The sequence below is a fragment of the Phalaenopsis equestris genome, unplaced genomic scaffold (genome assembly GCF_001263595.1).
Source record: "Phalaenopsis equestris unplaced genomic scaffold, ASM126359v1 Scaffold000078, whole genome shotgun sequence".
NCBI classification, from domain to species: Eukaryota; Viridiplantae; Streptophyta; class Magnoliopsida; order Asparagales; family Orchidaceae; genus Phalaenopsis; species Phalaenopsis equestris.
Window position 1 is genome coordinate 896,472 of NW_018164520.1, and position 18,077 is coordinate 914,548.

General features: G+C 38.2%; 2 protein-coding genes across 2 annotated transcripts in view; one reads left to right on the forward strand and one right to left on the reverse strand.

Annotated features, from left to right (window-relative positions):
- LOC110019806 (probable mannitol dehydrogenase) overlaps positions 1-2,588 on the forward strand; it is a 3,775-nt gene extending 1,187 nt beyond the window's left edge. Inside the window, 5 exon segments of the mRNA XM_020717643.1 lie at positions 744-861; positions 1,169-1,682; positions 1,851-2,004; positions 2,094-2,212; positions 2,214-2,588. Of these exon segments, the coding sequence (XP_020573302.1) occupies positions 744-861; positions 1,169-1,682; positions 1,851-2,004; positions 2,094-2,212; positions 2,214-2,312 (1,004 nt within the window). The 3' untranslated portion in view covers positions 2,313-2,588.
- A 6,431-nt stretch (positions 2,589-9,019) lies between these two features.
- LOC110019774 (pentatricopeptide repeat-containing protein At1g79490, mitochondrial) lies at positions 9,020-18,076 on the reverse strand (the record flags this gene model as incomplete). Its single annotated transcript, XM_020717594.1, is given in 3 exon segments — positions 9,020-9,054; positions 9,184-9,317; positions 15,917-18,076. Coding segments are annotated over 3 exon segments (2,268 nt in total). The 3' UTR covers positions 9,020-9,046.
- Between the last annotated feature and the right edge of the window lies 1 nt (position 18,077).

Genomic DNA, 18,077 nt, shown 5'->3' on the forward strand with positions numbered 1-18,077 from the left:
TATATATATATATATATAGAACCTTAATTGCTTGTACAAGTTCGTTTTGACTAACAGATGAAAGTATCAATAGATCCTCAATTTTCACCTAACTTTGACCAATAAAAAAGCACAATCATGAAAGCAAAGTTTTCTCATGAAAAATTATAATACATGCACACATACACAAATACCCTTTGAAAAACTTCAAAACATGTGCAAGCAACAAGCATATAAGTTAGAAAATTCTAAACATATTCAAAGAAAATACCATTCAACAATTCTAAACTAGTTCAGTCGACTTCGACTGACTTAACCATATAAAACACAAATACCAACTTAACAAAGCTTGCAGAATTAGTACGAGAAATTAGTTTGGAGGGCTAACTCGACACGTCAAAGCGACTTCATGAACTTGCCTCATAGCCGAAAAACGCATCTACTTACATCATTGTCAATATTTCAACTTTTTTTTTTTCTTTTTGGGTAGTCATTTATGTAAACTTATAAATATAGGAAGCCATCAAATGGGTAGGGGAGGTATTTTCTTTGATGGTGGGCATTAAATCTTCTCACTAGAAATTTTCTATTTCAACTTTAATCTTGAGAGATAACATACTTTTCCTTCTTTATTATTGTTTTATGTTTTCCTACTCCTCTTATATGTCATTAACTAAGTGGTGTGAGATCATTGACAATTGAATATTCCATTATCTTTATGTGATTTGAAGAAACTATTAAGACTTATTTGATAACATGGTTCGACAGGAAAAATGGAGAAGATGATGTTACCATAAAAATATTATATTGTGGTATATGTCACTCAGATCTCCATCAAGTCAAGAACGAGTGGAAGAATACTGTGTATCCTTCTCTTCCAGGGTATTGTTCTATTCACAAAGTTCACCAAATCTGCCATGAAAAGTACTTTTTCATATTTTAAAAAATTAGTTCTGAATTTGCAGTAACATGGCTAGATTAACATTGAGATGAGCAAAATATATATATGTAAAAAAGAAAAGAAAAACAATCAATTTTAATATCATACACAATTCAAAAAAAATTCAATGACTTTTAACTTATCATAATCAAAATATGGGATTTTTGCACACCAAAAAACTATGTTAGGCAATGTTAGATAGCATTTCCTCCATCAAATCAAAAATCAAAATTGCATGATCACTTGCAGGCATGAAATTGTAGGCCTGGTCACCGAAGTCGGCAACAACGTCGGAAAGTTCAAAATTGGAGACAAAGTTGGTGTGGGCTGCTTGGTTGGTTCCTGTCATTCGTGTGAGAATTGCATCCAAAATCAAGAGAACTACTGCTCCAAACTCATACTCACCTACAATTCAATCGATACTGATGGCACCATCACTTATGGAGGCTATTCTGATAAGATAGTTGTCAATCAACATTTTGTAGTCAAGTTGCCCGAGAACTTGGCGATGGACAAGGTGGCACCACTGCTCTGTGCAGGGATCACAGTCTACAATTCAATGAAGAGCTTGGGGCTCAATGAGGCTGGGAAGCACCTCGGAGTTGTCGGACTTGGTGGGCTCGGCCACATTGCTGTCAAATTTGGCAAGGCATTTGGGATGAAGGTCACAGTCATCAGCTCATCTATGAAAAAGAGAGAAGAAGCCATTAAGCAGCTTGGAGCTGATGATTTCCTCATCAGCAGTGATCCTCAACACATGCAGGTTGTAGTGATGTTTTAGAATCATGATTTGAAAGTTTGGATGTTCAATTTCTACTCTATTTGAGTCTTGATGTTCCACCCTTCAAAACAATTAACCAAATTTAGATATATCATGCATCCTACCAAACAACCATTGAATTCCTTGCATTGTTTCTGACTCTGGTTGCAGGGAGCAATAGGAACAATGGATGGAATCATTAACACGGTGTCTGCAAAGCACAATCTCGTGCCATTGATAGCATTGTTGAAGACAAAGGGGAAGCTTGCCATGGTAGGAGCACCAGAGCATCCATTGGAGCTTCATGTTGCGCCTCTGCTATTTGGTGAGTTATATAATAGAACTTCTTCAGCTATTTTGTTTGAAAGACCATGAATAAGGGCTCTGATGTTTATGTAACTGGATTAATTGTAGGTGGGAAGACAATTACAGGGAGTTTGATAGGTGGAATGAAGGACACACAAGAGATGATAGATTTTGCAGGGGAACACAACATTACTGCAGAGATTGAACTCATTGGTGCGGATTATGTCAACGAATGAGGCGATGAAGAGGCTCGCAAAGGCCGATGTCAGATACAGATTCGTCATTGATATTGGCAATACTTTGTATTCAGTTGAGCAATTGGGTTGAAGAGTGAGAATTTCTACCATCGCAGTGCTTAGTCAGTTTGTCATTAATCTAATGGCTAGGAGTAATTGCCATCCCAGAAGGGATGAGGCATGGTCACTTGTCCCTAAAACTATCTTTTTTGATGTTTGAACAATCTCATGTTTATTTTTATAAACTTGGTATGTGATCGTATGTTATTTTTATGAAATGTTACATTTTAATAACTATTTTGTGTAGAAAACCACAACTCACATCACCCAAAACGCATGCAAAGGTTTGAGCCCCAACTTCTTTATGTTTATAAAGGGGGATTTACATACATACCTCACAAATCTCATGTAGTTACTTTAATACCACTTTGGTATCATAAACCTTTGCAAAAGAAGTGTGAGGTCTGTGCGTAAATGCCCCATTTTTAAATAGATTAGATATGAATTGCTCTGCTTTATGAAATCAACAAGTGATATGCTGATAAATAAAATAGACAAAAAAATGAGAAGGGTATTATAGATCTAGCCTCACCCTAATTATTTGGTATGAGTTTACAGATACTCAATATGCAATAGTTCCTACAGAGGCTTACATGAGGTATAAAAACTATCTAATGGATTGTTTGGAAGATTTACATGCATACCACTAAATTCCCAAGTATTTGCATATCTAACACCCAAACCTCAATTTTTTACATGTATAACACCTTAAATATGGAGGGAAAAGTGTCTAAAAAGTTAAAATGATGGATATTATTTATGTGATATAAGAGATTTGAATGATATAAAAATAAAAAAAAAGTAAAAATTAATTTTAAGATGGGTAAATACGTAGGAATTGAGTGTTACGTATTTAAGTGACCCCTTTTTTTCACGACTTCTAATTCAAGTAATATTTGGTATGTCTTTTTTACTTCCTACTACATGTCTTCTAACAAGCAGCACTCATTGGACAAGGAGTCTTCTCAGATGGTGAGCGATCGTAATCTGACGAACAATCCTTCTTGGACAATGAGCCTTCTCAAAGGGTCAGAGAGATATTATGTGGGGCTCTTTGGCTATTTTGTGAGAAGCTCCATGATCAGCTCAGAGAAATTGATCATGAATGATTGTTACTTGGATTGGGCTCCTTAAATTTTTTCGTTCGGTTGTCCTTGTTGTGGTATATATATATAATTTAAAACGATCGACGACGAAGCAAAAAAAATAGCACGAGAAATTCACACCAGAAAATAACACACAGATTTATGTGGTTCGGCAAATTGCCTACATCCACGGAGTTGCAGAGGATTTTACTAATCGAGGAAATTACACCGTAGTCGATAGTCTCAACACTTACAAGAGACAACTTTATCTCTCTCTCTCTCTCTCTCTCTCTCTCTCTCTATCGGAGAGTAGCCCAAGAAGAAGAAGAAGAACTAAGTTTGATCTTCTGACCTCACCGAAAACTGCGAACAGAACAAACACCAAAGTCGTCCACCTCTAAAAAAAGCTTTCCCGTAAGCCTTAAACACACCGAAAAAAAAAACCAAGCAAGCCAAATGTCGTGCGTATCTTCTTATTCCTTCTGTCTCAAAGCAGGCGATACTTCGCGAAATAGAGAGGAAGCAGGAGATATGGCACTGATTCGCGAAATAAAGGGGAGACGGGAGCGATTTCTGGCGAAAGGACGCGAAACTTCAAGCGCGAAACAGAGGAGGTGCGACTATTCGCGTGCGCGGGAGACGGGAGGAGAGCGGAAGCGGGCGCGTCGTTCGTGATCGGGAGAGAGGGAGGCAGGCGTGAAAGGTCTCCAGTGCTAACAATCTCCCACTTGGAGACTGAACACATGCTACAACATCTCCTTCCTCAAACTGATATCCTCCACTGACGGCGTCGCCCCTTTCTTCAATATGAATCCTTCACTTTGAATCCTCTACTTTGAATCCTCCACCTCTGCAACTCAAAGCCCATGTCTTCAAGTTAGAAGACCAACTGAAGCTGCGCACAACTTCAGTTTCTCCAGAGTAACACCCTTTGTCAACATATCAACAGGGTTCTGGCTTCCACAAATTTTCTCAAGCATCAATTGTCCGTCATCCAACAATGATCGTATGAAGTGATACCTGATCTGAATGTGTTTTGTCCTGGACTGAAATGTTGGATTCCTGGCAAGGAATATAACGCTCTGACTGTCACTGTAGAGTACGCCCATCAGATCCTTCTTGCCTAATTCTTTCAAGAAGCCCTGTAGCCATATCATCTCCTTTGCAGCTTCTGACACTGTTATGTACTCAGCTTCTGTAGTAGACAACGAAACTGTCTTCTGCAGATTAGAGCCTCATGATACTGCAGTGCCAATAATAGTGTAAATATAACCTGTAGTACTTCTTCTAGTATCGATGTCTCCAGCTAGATCAGCATCAACCAGGAATTCAACGCAAGAACAACATAGTGAATTGGGATCGGAAGGGAAACTTCAGGAATATTCCCTCATGAAATTTCCTTGTGCGAAATTTCCTTTGCTGGGAGGCAATTTGATTCCCTTGCTGGAGACAAAAGAGGAGGAAGGGAATCTAGGCTGCGGAGAAGAAAATTTGGGAGGATTTTCTAAATTTCTTTTGCTGAATCTTGGCGGAAGCGGAAAAGGGAAGTTCAAATGAAATTCTGGAAGGAAAGCAGAGCGGAGTAATTGGAAAGGGATTTTCTTTCCTTTACTGGAGCTGCAGAATATTCCTTCAGCGGATCTTTGTTGGAGTCACAGTGGCTTAATTAAGGAAGATCTTTACTGGAGGCCCAATTAAAGCTTAATTAAGTTATTTTCCTTCGGAGAATTTGTAGCAGAATCGAAGTACAATTTCTGACTCAACAAGGAATCTTGCGGAGAAGAAAATTTGGAAGTATTCTCTAAATTTCCTTGGCTGGAGAAAGGAAATCTTGGCTACGACGCAGAAGAATATAAAATTTTGTGGATTGCTCGCAAGGAAGACGGGCTCGCTCGGGCTCGCGGGAACGAACAGGTGCAAAGCAGTTCGGATAAAGGGCTGCGGCAGTTTGACGAGTTATGCTTCAGAGAGTTCGCGGTAGAGGCGGCATCGAGTCTTCGAGGCGCGATAGTTCATGAACCTTCGCGGCATTATGCAAGATAGAGTTAGCAAACAAGAGTTCGTGTGCAGTTGTCGCGGATAGGAGCGTTTGCGAACAGAGGAGTTTGGTGGTGTTTGACCAGCGAAGTTTGCAAGTTCGTCGCAGGAGGAGTTGCGACAGGTGGAGTTTGCGACATGTGGAGTTCGATAGGGTGCTGGAGAGCGAGCAGGCGCGATTATTTGCGAACAGTGGTTTCATGGAGGTATTTCACGAAGGGTTTCGCTCACGGGACAGCAGTTTAGCCGAGGTGTTGGCGCGAACAAGAAAAGTGTTTCAACCTACATTTGTGCATAAGAAACTCCATGATATATTTCTCCTAAGGTGTTGGATATTCGCAATGTAGAGATTTTCTCTTAAGGGGCAGGATATTCGCAAGGTGAATATATTTCTCCTAAGGGGCTGGATATTCGTAAGGTGAAGATTTTCTCCTAAAAGGCAGGATATTCGCAAGGTAGAGATTTTTCTCCTAAGAGATTGGATATTCGTAATGTGGAGATTGTCTTCTAAAAAACTGGATATTCGCCAAGGTGGAGAATTGTTAAGTATGACTCATAATATCAGAATTTGGAGTCTCTTGGAATGAAGAGATGTCTCTTAGAATTGAAGATGTTTGTCTCTTAGAATTTAGTGGGTTGAGATCAGCGTGGGCGCAGCAGAAACATGGTGGCCCAACCCACATTGGTGCAGGTGTAACTCCCAGGTATCTTTTCTCCTAAGGGGCTGGATATTCGCCAAGGTGGAGATTTGTTATGTATGACTCATATACCATATAGGGTCAGACGCTGGAACGAAGCAGAGCGGAGCGAAGCGAAGCGGAAGAATCTGTCCAAATCGGGAAGTTACGTTATGTGGGTTGGGGGTGTTGGGTCAACGCCCCGCTATACGGTACAGGGGTAATTTGAGAATTACATATTATACTGTATGGTTTACTCTGGAATTATAAATATACCTGTTTGTAATCTTAGGTCTTTGAAAGAGTTGAATCTTGTATTTTGTATTCTTTTCTGAATATTAAAAATGAAATTATCACTCTGCTCCCGAGGATGTAGGCATCTTTACCAAACCTCATTAAATCTCTGTGCGTTCTTCTGAATTTGTGTCGATTCTTATTTGTCTTCGCCCAAATTTCTCAACATTAATTAAGGATTAGATGTTTAATGAACGTCAGATTAGAGGACGCCGCTTTTATATAAAGGTGTTGGAAGGAGAGGTAACTGGCGTGAAGAACTAAAGCAGAGTTTGATAATAGTGGCAACGACGCAAAATGGAGGGAAGGCCGCGACGACATAGGAGGATTGCCGGAAAGCGTTTGGTTTGGCGGCGAGAGACAGCTCCGACGTTCTATCCCCCTTCAATTTCTCCAGGAGGTTTGCAATGCTAGTTTTAGCTATCTGCAGTATCCTGAGAAATTTACATACGAACAACACGATTGTTAATCACTTCAAAATTGATTCGAATTTTAACTTGATCAAAATGTACAAGTTGGGCTATGAGCAAATAAAATCAAATAATAAAAGCTGCGAGCCTATTTTCTAACTGAAACAGATCTAAATAACTTTATTTGAGCCACCTTGTTTCTATTTCATGCCAACGTATCCAAATAACTCAGCCAGCTCGTTTTGATTTCGAGCCGGATCAAGCTCAATTCAATTTCGAGCTGAGCGCTCAGCTTGAAATCTAGCATAATAAGCCACGCACCGATTTCAATCCGAACTCAATCCATTTGAGCTCTGATCGAAAAGACCCTATATCCTTCATGCGGATTAAAAATTTGAGTGTTTAATATGTAAATATCAATATTTGTGCGTCAGATTGTGTTACATGTGTGATGGGCCTTAGTAATCACATGTTTTTTATGTTTTATTTTGTATTTTTATTTTAATTTTAATAAATTAGGTTTGATAGTGATACATTTTTTTAAAAGTAATCAGATATCTAAAAATTTATTTAAGTATTCTTTTTTTTTAATTATTTTATTTTATTTTAAACAAATATATACAATAAATATATCAAATAAATATGTTTATAAAATAAAAATAAAAATTGACATCAAACACCCCGTGACAACATATGTAGTTCATCGAAGAGCAATAGTTTTGCTACTAATAAAATCAACACTTTAACAACAAAAACTATATAACATATCAAGGATAAAAAAGGGCAGAGGAATATAATACTTTTTGTGACATAACACAAAAAATATATATATAATTATATTTAACAATATTAAGAATTCTCATTTTTTTAATATTGCAATGATTGACACACAGAGTTTGTAACCAATATACATAGGCAAATGAGGGGTTTGTATAAGCAACTAAGGGAGGAAGACTAGTGGTTTTTGCCTCATTTGTGGTATGTAGAGTATTGTCTTCATATTCCATATTGTCTACATATTTTTTCCTTATTTTTATTAATTTCTTGCTCTGATTGGATTGAGATTTGAGAGATTATATTTTATATAAACCTAAGTACAATCTGGTCCTAAATTTATATAAAAATAGATACTCTAAAATTAAAGTTATGGGATATGAGCAACCTGCTCCTAGTCTTCATCATAAATTACTCTCAATCAGGCGATGGAAGCCTTGCCTTTCTTTGTCACTATTATAAGCCCAAAAAGGGTAGGGGTTCTAGGGGACTATTGAATCCACCCATAGCTTAGCCCCATTGTGACTTACATGCCAACATTGTATGATTCTTTTTGTTTGTGAACGGCTTGTGTTCTTTTTAAGCTTGAAATATAAACGAGCTGAACACGAGCAGAGCTTGGGCTCGCTCGTGTTCGGCTCGTTTACACCCCTAGCCACAACATTTGACCAAGTTCAAAGAACGGGTCAGCATCACAAACATGACTTGATCAGAATATTCTAAATATATTCGGAGAAAGCACGAGGCAACAACAGAATTTGGGAATTTGATTAAACTGGCAAGACAACTTTGCAAACACGCTCAGCCGATTTCAACTGACTAAACCAGATAACTAATTCCACCGAATGAATGAGGTATCTTTTTCTTTGAAGGTGGACATTGAACATTTTTCACTAGAAATTTTTGAGAGAGAATACATTTTAGTTTCTTTTTTTCCGAGTTACTACTCTTCTCCTCTAAAATGCGCATACCTAAGCGGTGTAAGATCACTCACAATTTGTGACTCAACACACACATAGCTATATATATATACATATGAACCTAAAGCTGATCCTCAGAGGAGATTAAACCCAATAATGAAAGAAGTTGTTAAAATAGAAATTTTAAAATAGTTATATGCTGGAATTATATATCATATTTCAGACAGTGCTTAGGTAAGTCCAATTAACTGTATTCTGAAGGAAGGAGGAGTGACCGTTAAAGAAAATGAGGAAAATGAATTAATACTAATAAGACAATTTACTGGTTGGCAAATTTGTATTGACTATAGAAAATTAAACATGACCACCATAAAAGATCACTTTCCTTTACCTTTTCTAGACTAAATGTTGGATAGATTAGTTGGGAACAAATATTATTGCTTTTTAGATGGATATACCGGTTATCACCAAATTTCAATTTCTCTATAGGATCAAGAGAAGACAACATTTATTAGCCCATATGGAACATTTGCTTTTCGTAGATTGCCTTTTGGACTATGCAATGCACTTATGCACCTGCAATTTTTCAAAGATGTATGATGTCAATATTTAGCAATTTTATTGAACATGGAATGAAAGTGAAGAAACATATATAATTTGTTTGATTTCATGTTTTGACAGAAAAAAAAGAGAAGATGATGTTACCATCAAAATACTGTATTGTGGTATAAGCCATACGGATCTCCAGCTGACGAAGAACGAGTTGCAGAGTACTTTGTGTACAATCCTTGTCTTCGTGGGTGGGTCTTGTTGCACTAAATTCATAAAGTAATGCAAATCTGCCATGAAAAATACTCTCCATATTAGGAAAAATTAGTTTTGCATGTGCAGTAAGATCGTTAGATTTACTTTGAGATGAGTGAAATATTAAAAAAAAAAACCAACCAATTTTAATATGATATTAATCTCAAAATAAATTCAAAGACTTTACCTCATCATGGAGAGAGTATAAACTAATTTGTTTGTACAAAATTATATTGGGATGCTTGTCACACAACAAAGACTGCCACTTGTCACACAACAAAAACTGCTAGGCAACGTAAATAATATTTTATATTAAATTAAAAATAAAAAAATAGGCAACGTAAATAATATTTTATATTAAATTAAAAAAAAAAAAAAAAAATAAATAACTGAATGACCAGCTTGCAGGCATGAAATTGCCAACATTGCCACCGCAGTTGGTTGCAATGTCGGAAAATTCAAAATTGGAGGCAAAATAGATGTGGGCTGCTTTGTTGGTTGTTGCTATTCCTACGAAAACTGCAACCAAAAACAAAAAAAAAAACTACTACTCCAAATTCATATTCACCTACAATTCAATCTACAAGGATGGCTCCATCACCTATGGACTCTGTTCTGACAACATGGTCGTCGACCGACACTTCGTGGTCAAGTTCCCCCGAGAACTTGGCAATGGACAAGGCGGTACCGCTGCTCTGTGCAGGGATCAGTCTATAGCAACATGAAGAACTTGGAGCTCAATGATCCTGTGAAGCAGTTTCGACTGTCGAACTCAATGGGCTCAGCCACATCGCTGTAAAATTTGACAAGGCAATCGAGATGAAGATCATTATCATCAGCTTATCTGCAAAAAAGAAAGAGGAGTCCATCAATGGAGTTGAAGCTAATGATTTCCTAGTCAGTAGTGATCCTCTGCAGATGCAGGTTACAGTGATGTTTAAGAATCATGATTTGAGTTTTCGTTTTACTTCCATCACAAAAGTCTTGATTTTATTGGTTTTGACAGTCTTTATGGCTTCAATCACTAGTTTTGATGTTCAATTCCTACTCCACCTTTCAAACATAATCAACTAAAACCAAATTTACTTAAATCATACCTGCTACCAAACAAACTCTGAATTCCTTGTTGGATTGTTTCTCATTCTGGTTGCAGGGAGACGGAATCATCAACACGGTGTCTGTGAAACACGATCTCATGCTGTTGATAGCATTGTTAAGCATGAAAGGAAAGCTGGTCATGGTCAGAATACCAGAAGAACTTGAGTTTCATGTTTTGCCTCTGGTATTTGGCAAGTTAGAACAGAAGAACTACTTCAGCTCTTTTGCTTGAAAGCTCAAGAAGAAGGCTCTGATCTCTATGTAACTGGATTAATTGCTGAAGGAAAGACAATTACAGGGAGCTGATAGGTGGAATGAAGGATAAATAGGACATAATAGTTTTTGTAGGGGAGAACAACATTACTGCAGAGATTTATCTCCTCGGTGCGGATTATGTCAATCAGGCGATGACGAGGCTCGCAAAGGCCGATGTCAGATACAGATTTGTCATCAATATCAACAATACTTTAAATTCTGTAAAACAATTGAGTTGAAGAGTGAAAATTTCTAACCCTGCAGTGTTTAGTCGATTTGTCCTTAACCTAATGGCTGGGAGTAATTGTCATCCCTGAATGTATGAGAGATTATCACTTTGTCCCAAGAGCTATCCTATTTTGATGTTTGAAAAACCTCGTAACTATTTTTATAAAATTGGTATCGTATATTATTTTATGTGAAATGTGGTTGGTTATGAAATGTTGCATTTCAATAACTATTTTGGGCAGATAACCACAACCTACACCACCCAAAACACATGGAAAGGATTGAGCCAAACTCGGTATATTTTTAAAGAGGGATTTACAAACATGCCACACAAATCTTATGTATTTACTTTTATACCTCTTTGGAATCATAAACTTGGCACAAAAATGTGAATGTCACTTTTAAAAAGTTTGACAGTGTGATATTTTTATGAGATATTAAAGGTTTGAATGCTATGCATGCAATATGCAAATTTAGATGTTAGATTCTTAAATACTTTAGAATTGTGTGGTATGTACGTAAATGCCCCATTTTTAGCTATATTGTAAGTTAGGTAACTTTTGAGTCTAATAGAAATAAAGACCGAGAAAGAAACAAAAATGGGATATTTAAATAACTCTTTTATCTAGCCTAACACAAAAATTGACAGCAGGAATTTAGGCACAATTCAAACCTAACCACAACCACAAAATCTGCTTCCCCTGATTGCAAAGAGCATCTTTTATAAGCAATACAAAGAAACATGGGTAGTTTCAATAAAGAGCCGAAATCGATGTTATACTTTGCTTTATAAAATCAACATGTGATAGCTAAAATAGACAAAAAAAATGAAAAAAAAATTAAATATTTAAAAAGACAACCCATCATAGCTAATCATCAACATGGGATCATAAATAGCCTCATCCTAACTATTTGGTATGCGTTTAAGGATTGTCAATATGCAATGGTTCTAATAGCGGATACATGAGATGTCGAAACTATCTAACGGTTTTTTTTTATTGGTGTGAGATTTATTTACATACCACTAATTTCTCAAGTATTTGTATATCTAACACCTAAACTTCAGTTTTTACATCCATAACGCCATAACTATGGATGAAAAGGTGTACTTCAGTTTTTAGAAATTAAAATGACGTATTATTTGTGTGATAAAAGAGATTTTTGTGATATAAATATAAAAAAGTAAAATTTAGGTGTAAAATAGAAAAATAAATAGGAATTGAGTAGTATGTATGTAAGTGCCCCCTTTTTTTTCACAACTTCGAATTCAAATAATATTTGGTCTGCCTTTTCCACTTCCTACTAAACATCTTCTCACCCTTGTCGCACATGTCAAAATGATTTAAATCCATTCTCTTTCATCTTATCTTCAATTGATGTTATTGTGTTACATTGGCGCCTAGTCTAAGGGCAAATTTGTATTTTGTATGCCTAAGGACAATTTAATCTTTTATTATTATTATGATATAAATAGGCTTATTATGTCTAGAGTTAGGGTTATGCATGAGATTGAGTTGTGAGTCTTAAGATTAGAGTTTAGGAGAGATTTCCTACCTCTCAAATTGTAGAAATCGGGAGAAATCGCCCACCTCTAGAATTGTAGATGCTTATCTTTGAATTCTTGTTGATTTGCTTGATTATTGAAGAAAAATCAAGTTTGTCCTAATTTATGTGGAAAGGCATGCCAATTTTGACATCATATCATATCAAATTGAAATCAAAGCAATCAATTCTAGGAATCAAAGAAAAAAGATCGGGCATCGAGAGCCAGAGTTTCAAACACATGAAGTAATCTCGACATACAGGCAAAGCCAAGACGAGATCGCAACTTACCGAAAACCGCAACTCGCACCTTTCAGCATACGAGGTAGGCCATGAAATAATTGCGTCTTCTATCGCCTGTGAAGACCGATGGAATCGACGAAATAGCAGTGTATAGAGATCTGTAAACCATCGGCACTCTTGTTTCTGAGATGTCTACTCCCATACAGTCTCAATCAGCCCAACCTAGAAGCTACGTATAGAGATTTGAAACTCCCCTATTTTTTCTTCATCTAATATAGTCACGATCAGAGCTACCTGGGAAAGCAGTGCGGCATACAAAGACCCGAAACTCTATCTTACGTCTCCTCTTGCACCGTCTCCGCGTACAATCGCGATCAGAACTTGCGAGGATGGCTGCGATAGGATCGGACATGTCCTAATTGTGATCCTAGAAGTCAGCAACCAAATTCGGAATCAAGCGTGCCTTATTTACAGAAAGTAATAGAAGCCAAAAAAATTGACGATTTGGAAAAGAAATTGGTGGAAAAAGTGCAACAACTTAAATCTGGGATAGATAAAAGGTTTTCTGCCATTGACAACTGATTTGAGAGCTTGGAAGAGAAGTTGAGAAAGCTTATTGAGATACAATCCAAGACCCCGCCGACAGTTCAGTTTGCAAACTCTACCCAGGGGTTGACCAGACATTCATTGGCTAAATCGAAAGAGAAAGAGATCAGACGAAAGGAATAAAAGGAAAGCATCTACCATTAAGAACCTCCTCTTTGGGCTTTGATGAGTGGTGGATTACAGATTTTTGATAAGGGCGGTTGAGCTAAAACATGGAAAAGAGATTATGCAAGAGGTATGGGGGAGCAGAAAAAAGAAAGGACAAAAGCAATTAGGGAATATGGATATGATCGAAGGAGGGAGTTTTACCCTTGATATATGGGGGGAAACAACAGAGGAATAGAAAGTTGGGGTGGAGATTTTATAGTTAGGAAGTTGAAGATATTGATCTTTGAGGGAGAAGATGCACATGAGTGGGTCTCGGGAAGAGCAACACTTCGAGGTGAATGGGCAAGAATGGGAGGAGAAACTCATAGCGGTAGGGTTATGTTTGGAAGAGAAATATCTAGCCTGATTTCAGTGGAGGAAGGCTAGATACTCGATCTAATTGTGGAAGGAATTCAATGATTGTTTATTAAAACATTTCTGAGCAATTTGGGAAGGAGAAATATACAGGCAATTATATGTCTTGACTCAGGAGGGGGACTGTCATGGAATACAGAGAGAGATTTGAGCTATTGTCAGCACGTTTGAGGGGGATTTCTGAAGCAAAATTAAAAAGAAATTTCATGAAGGGCCTAAAGCCCAACATACGAGCATCAATCCGACTGTTAAGACCGTGAAGATTGAGAAAGAAGATGAAACTAGCTTAGATGGTAGAGAACAAGAATCAGATGAAGAGAGTCAACAGGAGTAACACGGATGAAAAGCCGTACCGAACTATTACAACCAAGATGATATCAAAAGCTCAAACAGAGGAAGTCCGGAGGGAGGCTGCAACGGGATGCAAATAATGGCACAATTTGGACAACACTCAAGTGCCTTTTAGAAAGGGAGATTCGGGAGAAGAAAGTCAAGGGGATATGTTTCCGGTGCGATAAAAAGTTTACCCAGGACACAATTGCAAGGATAAAAAATTACAAATTCTAATAGTGCATGACAAGGAGGCAACGAATGAAGAGATAGAGACAACTCTGAAAGAGGAAAACTCTCGGTTTTTCTCACCTTAAGGACAAAGAGTCATTTGGAGGGGAATATTTTTACGTTAGTGTCTAGCCTAAGGGCAAATTTGTCTTTTGTACACCTAAGAGCAACTTAGTCTTTTATTATTATTATTGTTGGGTATAAGTAGGTTTGTTATGTCTAGGGTTAGGGTTATACATGAGATTGAGTTGTGAGTCTTAGGTTTAAGGTTTGGGAGAGATTTCGTACATCTTGAATTGTAGAAATTGGAAGAGATTGCCTGCATCTCGAATTATATGTGCTTATCATTGTATTTATATTTATTTGTTTGATTATCGAAGAAAAATTGTGTTTGAACTAATTTCTGTGGAAAGACTGATTTTGACGTCGGATCCTATCATACTCCCATCCCTCTAATGTCAAAGACTGACTGCTGATATATCAACTCATGATGAATGGTTAGGGAAAACTATGAGTTCAATAATTATTCATGGTATTTGGGAAGTTAAACGGATTACTTTTGCTTAATGATACAAACACATATTGCTACAATTTTTGTTAACTTTAATTTTGGAATCTAGGATAAGTTAGATGATTCTGAAATAATTTATAAATTTCCACAAAACTACCCCTCACATAAAGATGTCTCTAACAATACAGACCTTTAGAACTCACATTTGAGTCTCCCTTTGTTCTAGGTTCAATATAAGCCCTATGGAAGGTTAGGTTTAAACGATTAAAAACACTCTTATCAAAATAATAAACAGTAATATATACCAATATCACTTCCTTAAATAGTTTTAGATGTAAGAAGGGTAAAAGAAAAGATGCCATCGTTGTGAACAATCCAAGTAGAGTTAAAAAGTATAGTCCAAAGATGAAAGCTCCTCAACTGAGAAAAAATAAGTGCAAAAAATTTGTATGCAAGAATGCAAATGATTAGAAAGCCACAGTATGTAATTCAATGCAAAAAAAAACTGAAACTTGCATTTTAATACATAATCTTAAAACAAGAATACCTCTTAACAATGAAAAACTTCCAACTGCCAACACCAAAGAGATGTAACTATAAAGAACTGGATTGCTCAGGAAGATGAAATTAGTTGCACTTTTAATCTAAATCACAGAAAATTTGAGAACAAAAACCAAAATGCTTAAAAAATTCTAATTTATGAAAATAAATATCTAGGATAAATACATTGAATCTTTCTAAAAATGGTGTCTCACCTCCTCCATTATAACATAAAAATTCAACCAACATCTAAAAGGGTGATTTACATACATACCACACAATTCTTATGTATTTAAATATCTAATATTTAGACTTTCATATTTACATACATAATTCTCAAATCTTTAATATATCATCAAAGATTTACAAGCATTTTAAAACTGAAATACACCTTTTCATGTGTATTTTATGACACCAATGTAATATAAAAATATATATAAAACTTTGAGGGTTAGACATGTAAACACATCGAAATTGTGTAGGAAGTATGAAAAATTCCCTATCTATTACATTGAAGTTATGATTCACCTGGATAAAAATGGCTTAGGAGGCGAAAGTGACCGAACCTCCGGTGCAGAGCTAGGGAAAAGCACATTAAGCTTGTGCATAAGAACATCAGCTTTCGACGGTATTTCGTTCAACAAAAATTGTTGGACTATAGGCTTTTTGAACCATTCTAGTATTGAATCCCCAGGCGCCCTCAAGACAACCTTGCTAACTTCAAATGGAGATTCAACAGATCCAAGCATCTGTGCTACAACCATCTTGAGCATTGAACCAGTCACAAGCTTTATCCGCCGAGGCACAACACCATAGTAGAGCATTCTCTTCCTAAACCGGTGCAGAGTGTGCACAACAGCCACCAAAGCAGCCCCAACTGATAAATTCCTGACATCCAGTGACCATGCTATGTGTTGATCAAAAACTATGGCTTTAGGGAACAGCTTGTTCTCATAAGCCACCTTCCAAACACATCTGGCACGGTTCATTTGACCCATAAGGACCAGATAATTAAGAAGAACATTGACAAAATACCTAGCAGCACTTTCCTCTGTCTCATAATCAATTTCATGAAAGAATTCCCTCACAAAAGATAACACAGGCTTCTTCCTCTGCTCTGTGCCAGTAAAGAGGCCACACATGAACCAGTGAGCCTTGTGCTTTGTCACGCTCATTATATCCATTATAGCTTTCTCGTTCTTCTCATCCTGGCATCTCACTAAATGGGCAAGAATGGAAGTGTAGAGTATTAGATCAACCTTGGCAGCAGAGCTTACATAGGTTTGAAGCAGTGGACGAGCTGATTCGTATAAACCTGCCTTCATGCAGGCCTCAAACAATTGACGGATGATGAAATTGTTTGTTCTGATTCCAGCTGAGCCCATAAATCGAAGCCATCTCAAAGCCAGCTCGTTAGATCCCTCCTTGATATATATCATCAGCACATCGCTTGCATTCACATCAACTGAAAAACCACCTGCTTTCATGTCAAGTAGGATCTTTGCAGCCAAATCCAGGAGTTTCTTGGAAGCCAGAACAGTCAGAAGCGAAGTATAGGTGTTCAAACCAGGTCGTAGGCCAGTATTGATCATGGAATTGTAAAGACGCATTGCAGGGTCAACCTGTCCGGCAGCAGAGTGCATTTCAACAAGGGAAGCGTAGGTTGAGGGAGTAGGGAGAAACCCAGCCTTCTCCATGTCGGCAAAGAGGGTGGCCGCAAGATCAAGCCTGCCAGATCTCGCCTGCGATTCAACCATCATAGTATAAAGGCCAAAGTTCGGCCTGAAACCAGCAGCTTTCATCTCATCCCAGAGACCCAGTCCGGCATCCAGCTTCCCCGCCTTCACCAACGACTCGATCATGGAGACATACATTGTAACAGACGGCTTGTACCCGGAGGCAAGCATCTCGCGGTAAAGCCCTACAGCTGAGTCCAACCGCCCAGCCTTGCCCATGGAGTCCACCAAAGCAGAATAGATAGGAAACCCCGGCCGGGCGGCACTCCGAGACTTGGAATCCAGAAAGAGGCGGAGAGCAGCATCTAGGCGGCCTGAACGCGCGAGGGCAGGGATCATGAGGTCGTATGTGGAAGAGTCAAGGACGCACCCGCTGGCCTCTAGGGCTTCGTATATCTCGAATGCCTTATAAGGCAATCCCTTGCTGAGAAACAGGGTTATAAGAGAATTGTAAGTCTGTGTCGTAAACTCAGTAAAGTTTACATCGCGGAGCTTCTTGAAGCAGTGGAAAGACACCTCCATGCGGTCGGCGTGGGCGAGATACTGAATCGCGCGGTTAAGTGCATGTGGAAAGGCAGCTTTTCCCCCAGTCAAATCGGCATCCGAAACGATCTCATCAAAGAGTGAGAGAATGGAGTCTGTGTCGCCGGCAGAATGGAGTCGATCAAGAAGAACGGAGTAGGAGTCGTCCGAAGGAGAAAACCAGGGTTGGCGGCGAGCCCAACGGAGTAAGGAGAGGGATGACTCGGGATCGGAAAGATGGGAGAGAGCGAGGTGGAGGTGGTTCGGGGATGGCGTAAAAGGAAGGCGATCGAGATGAGAGTGAAGTTCCGGTCCCCAACGCCATCGACGGGCAATCTCCACGATCTTAGCGGCGGCGGCGGGCGGCGAAAGGGGTTTGCGGAGATCACCGACCATGACGTGGGAATCGAGGCCGGGCTCGGTGGGACGGT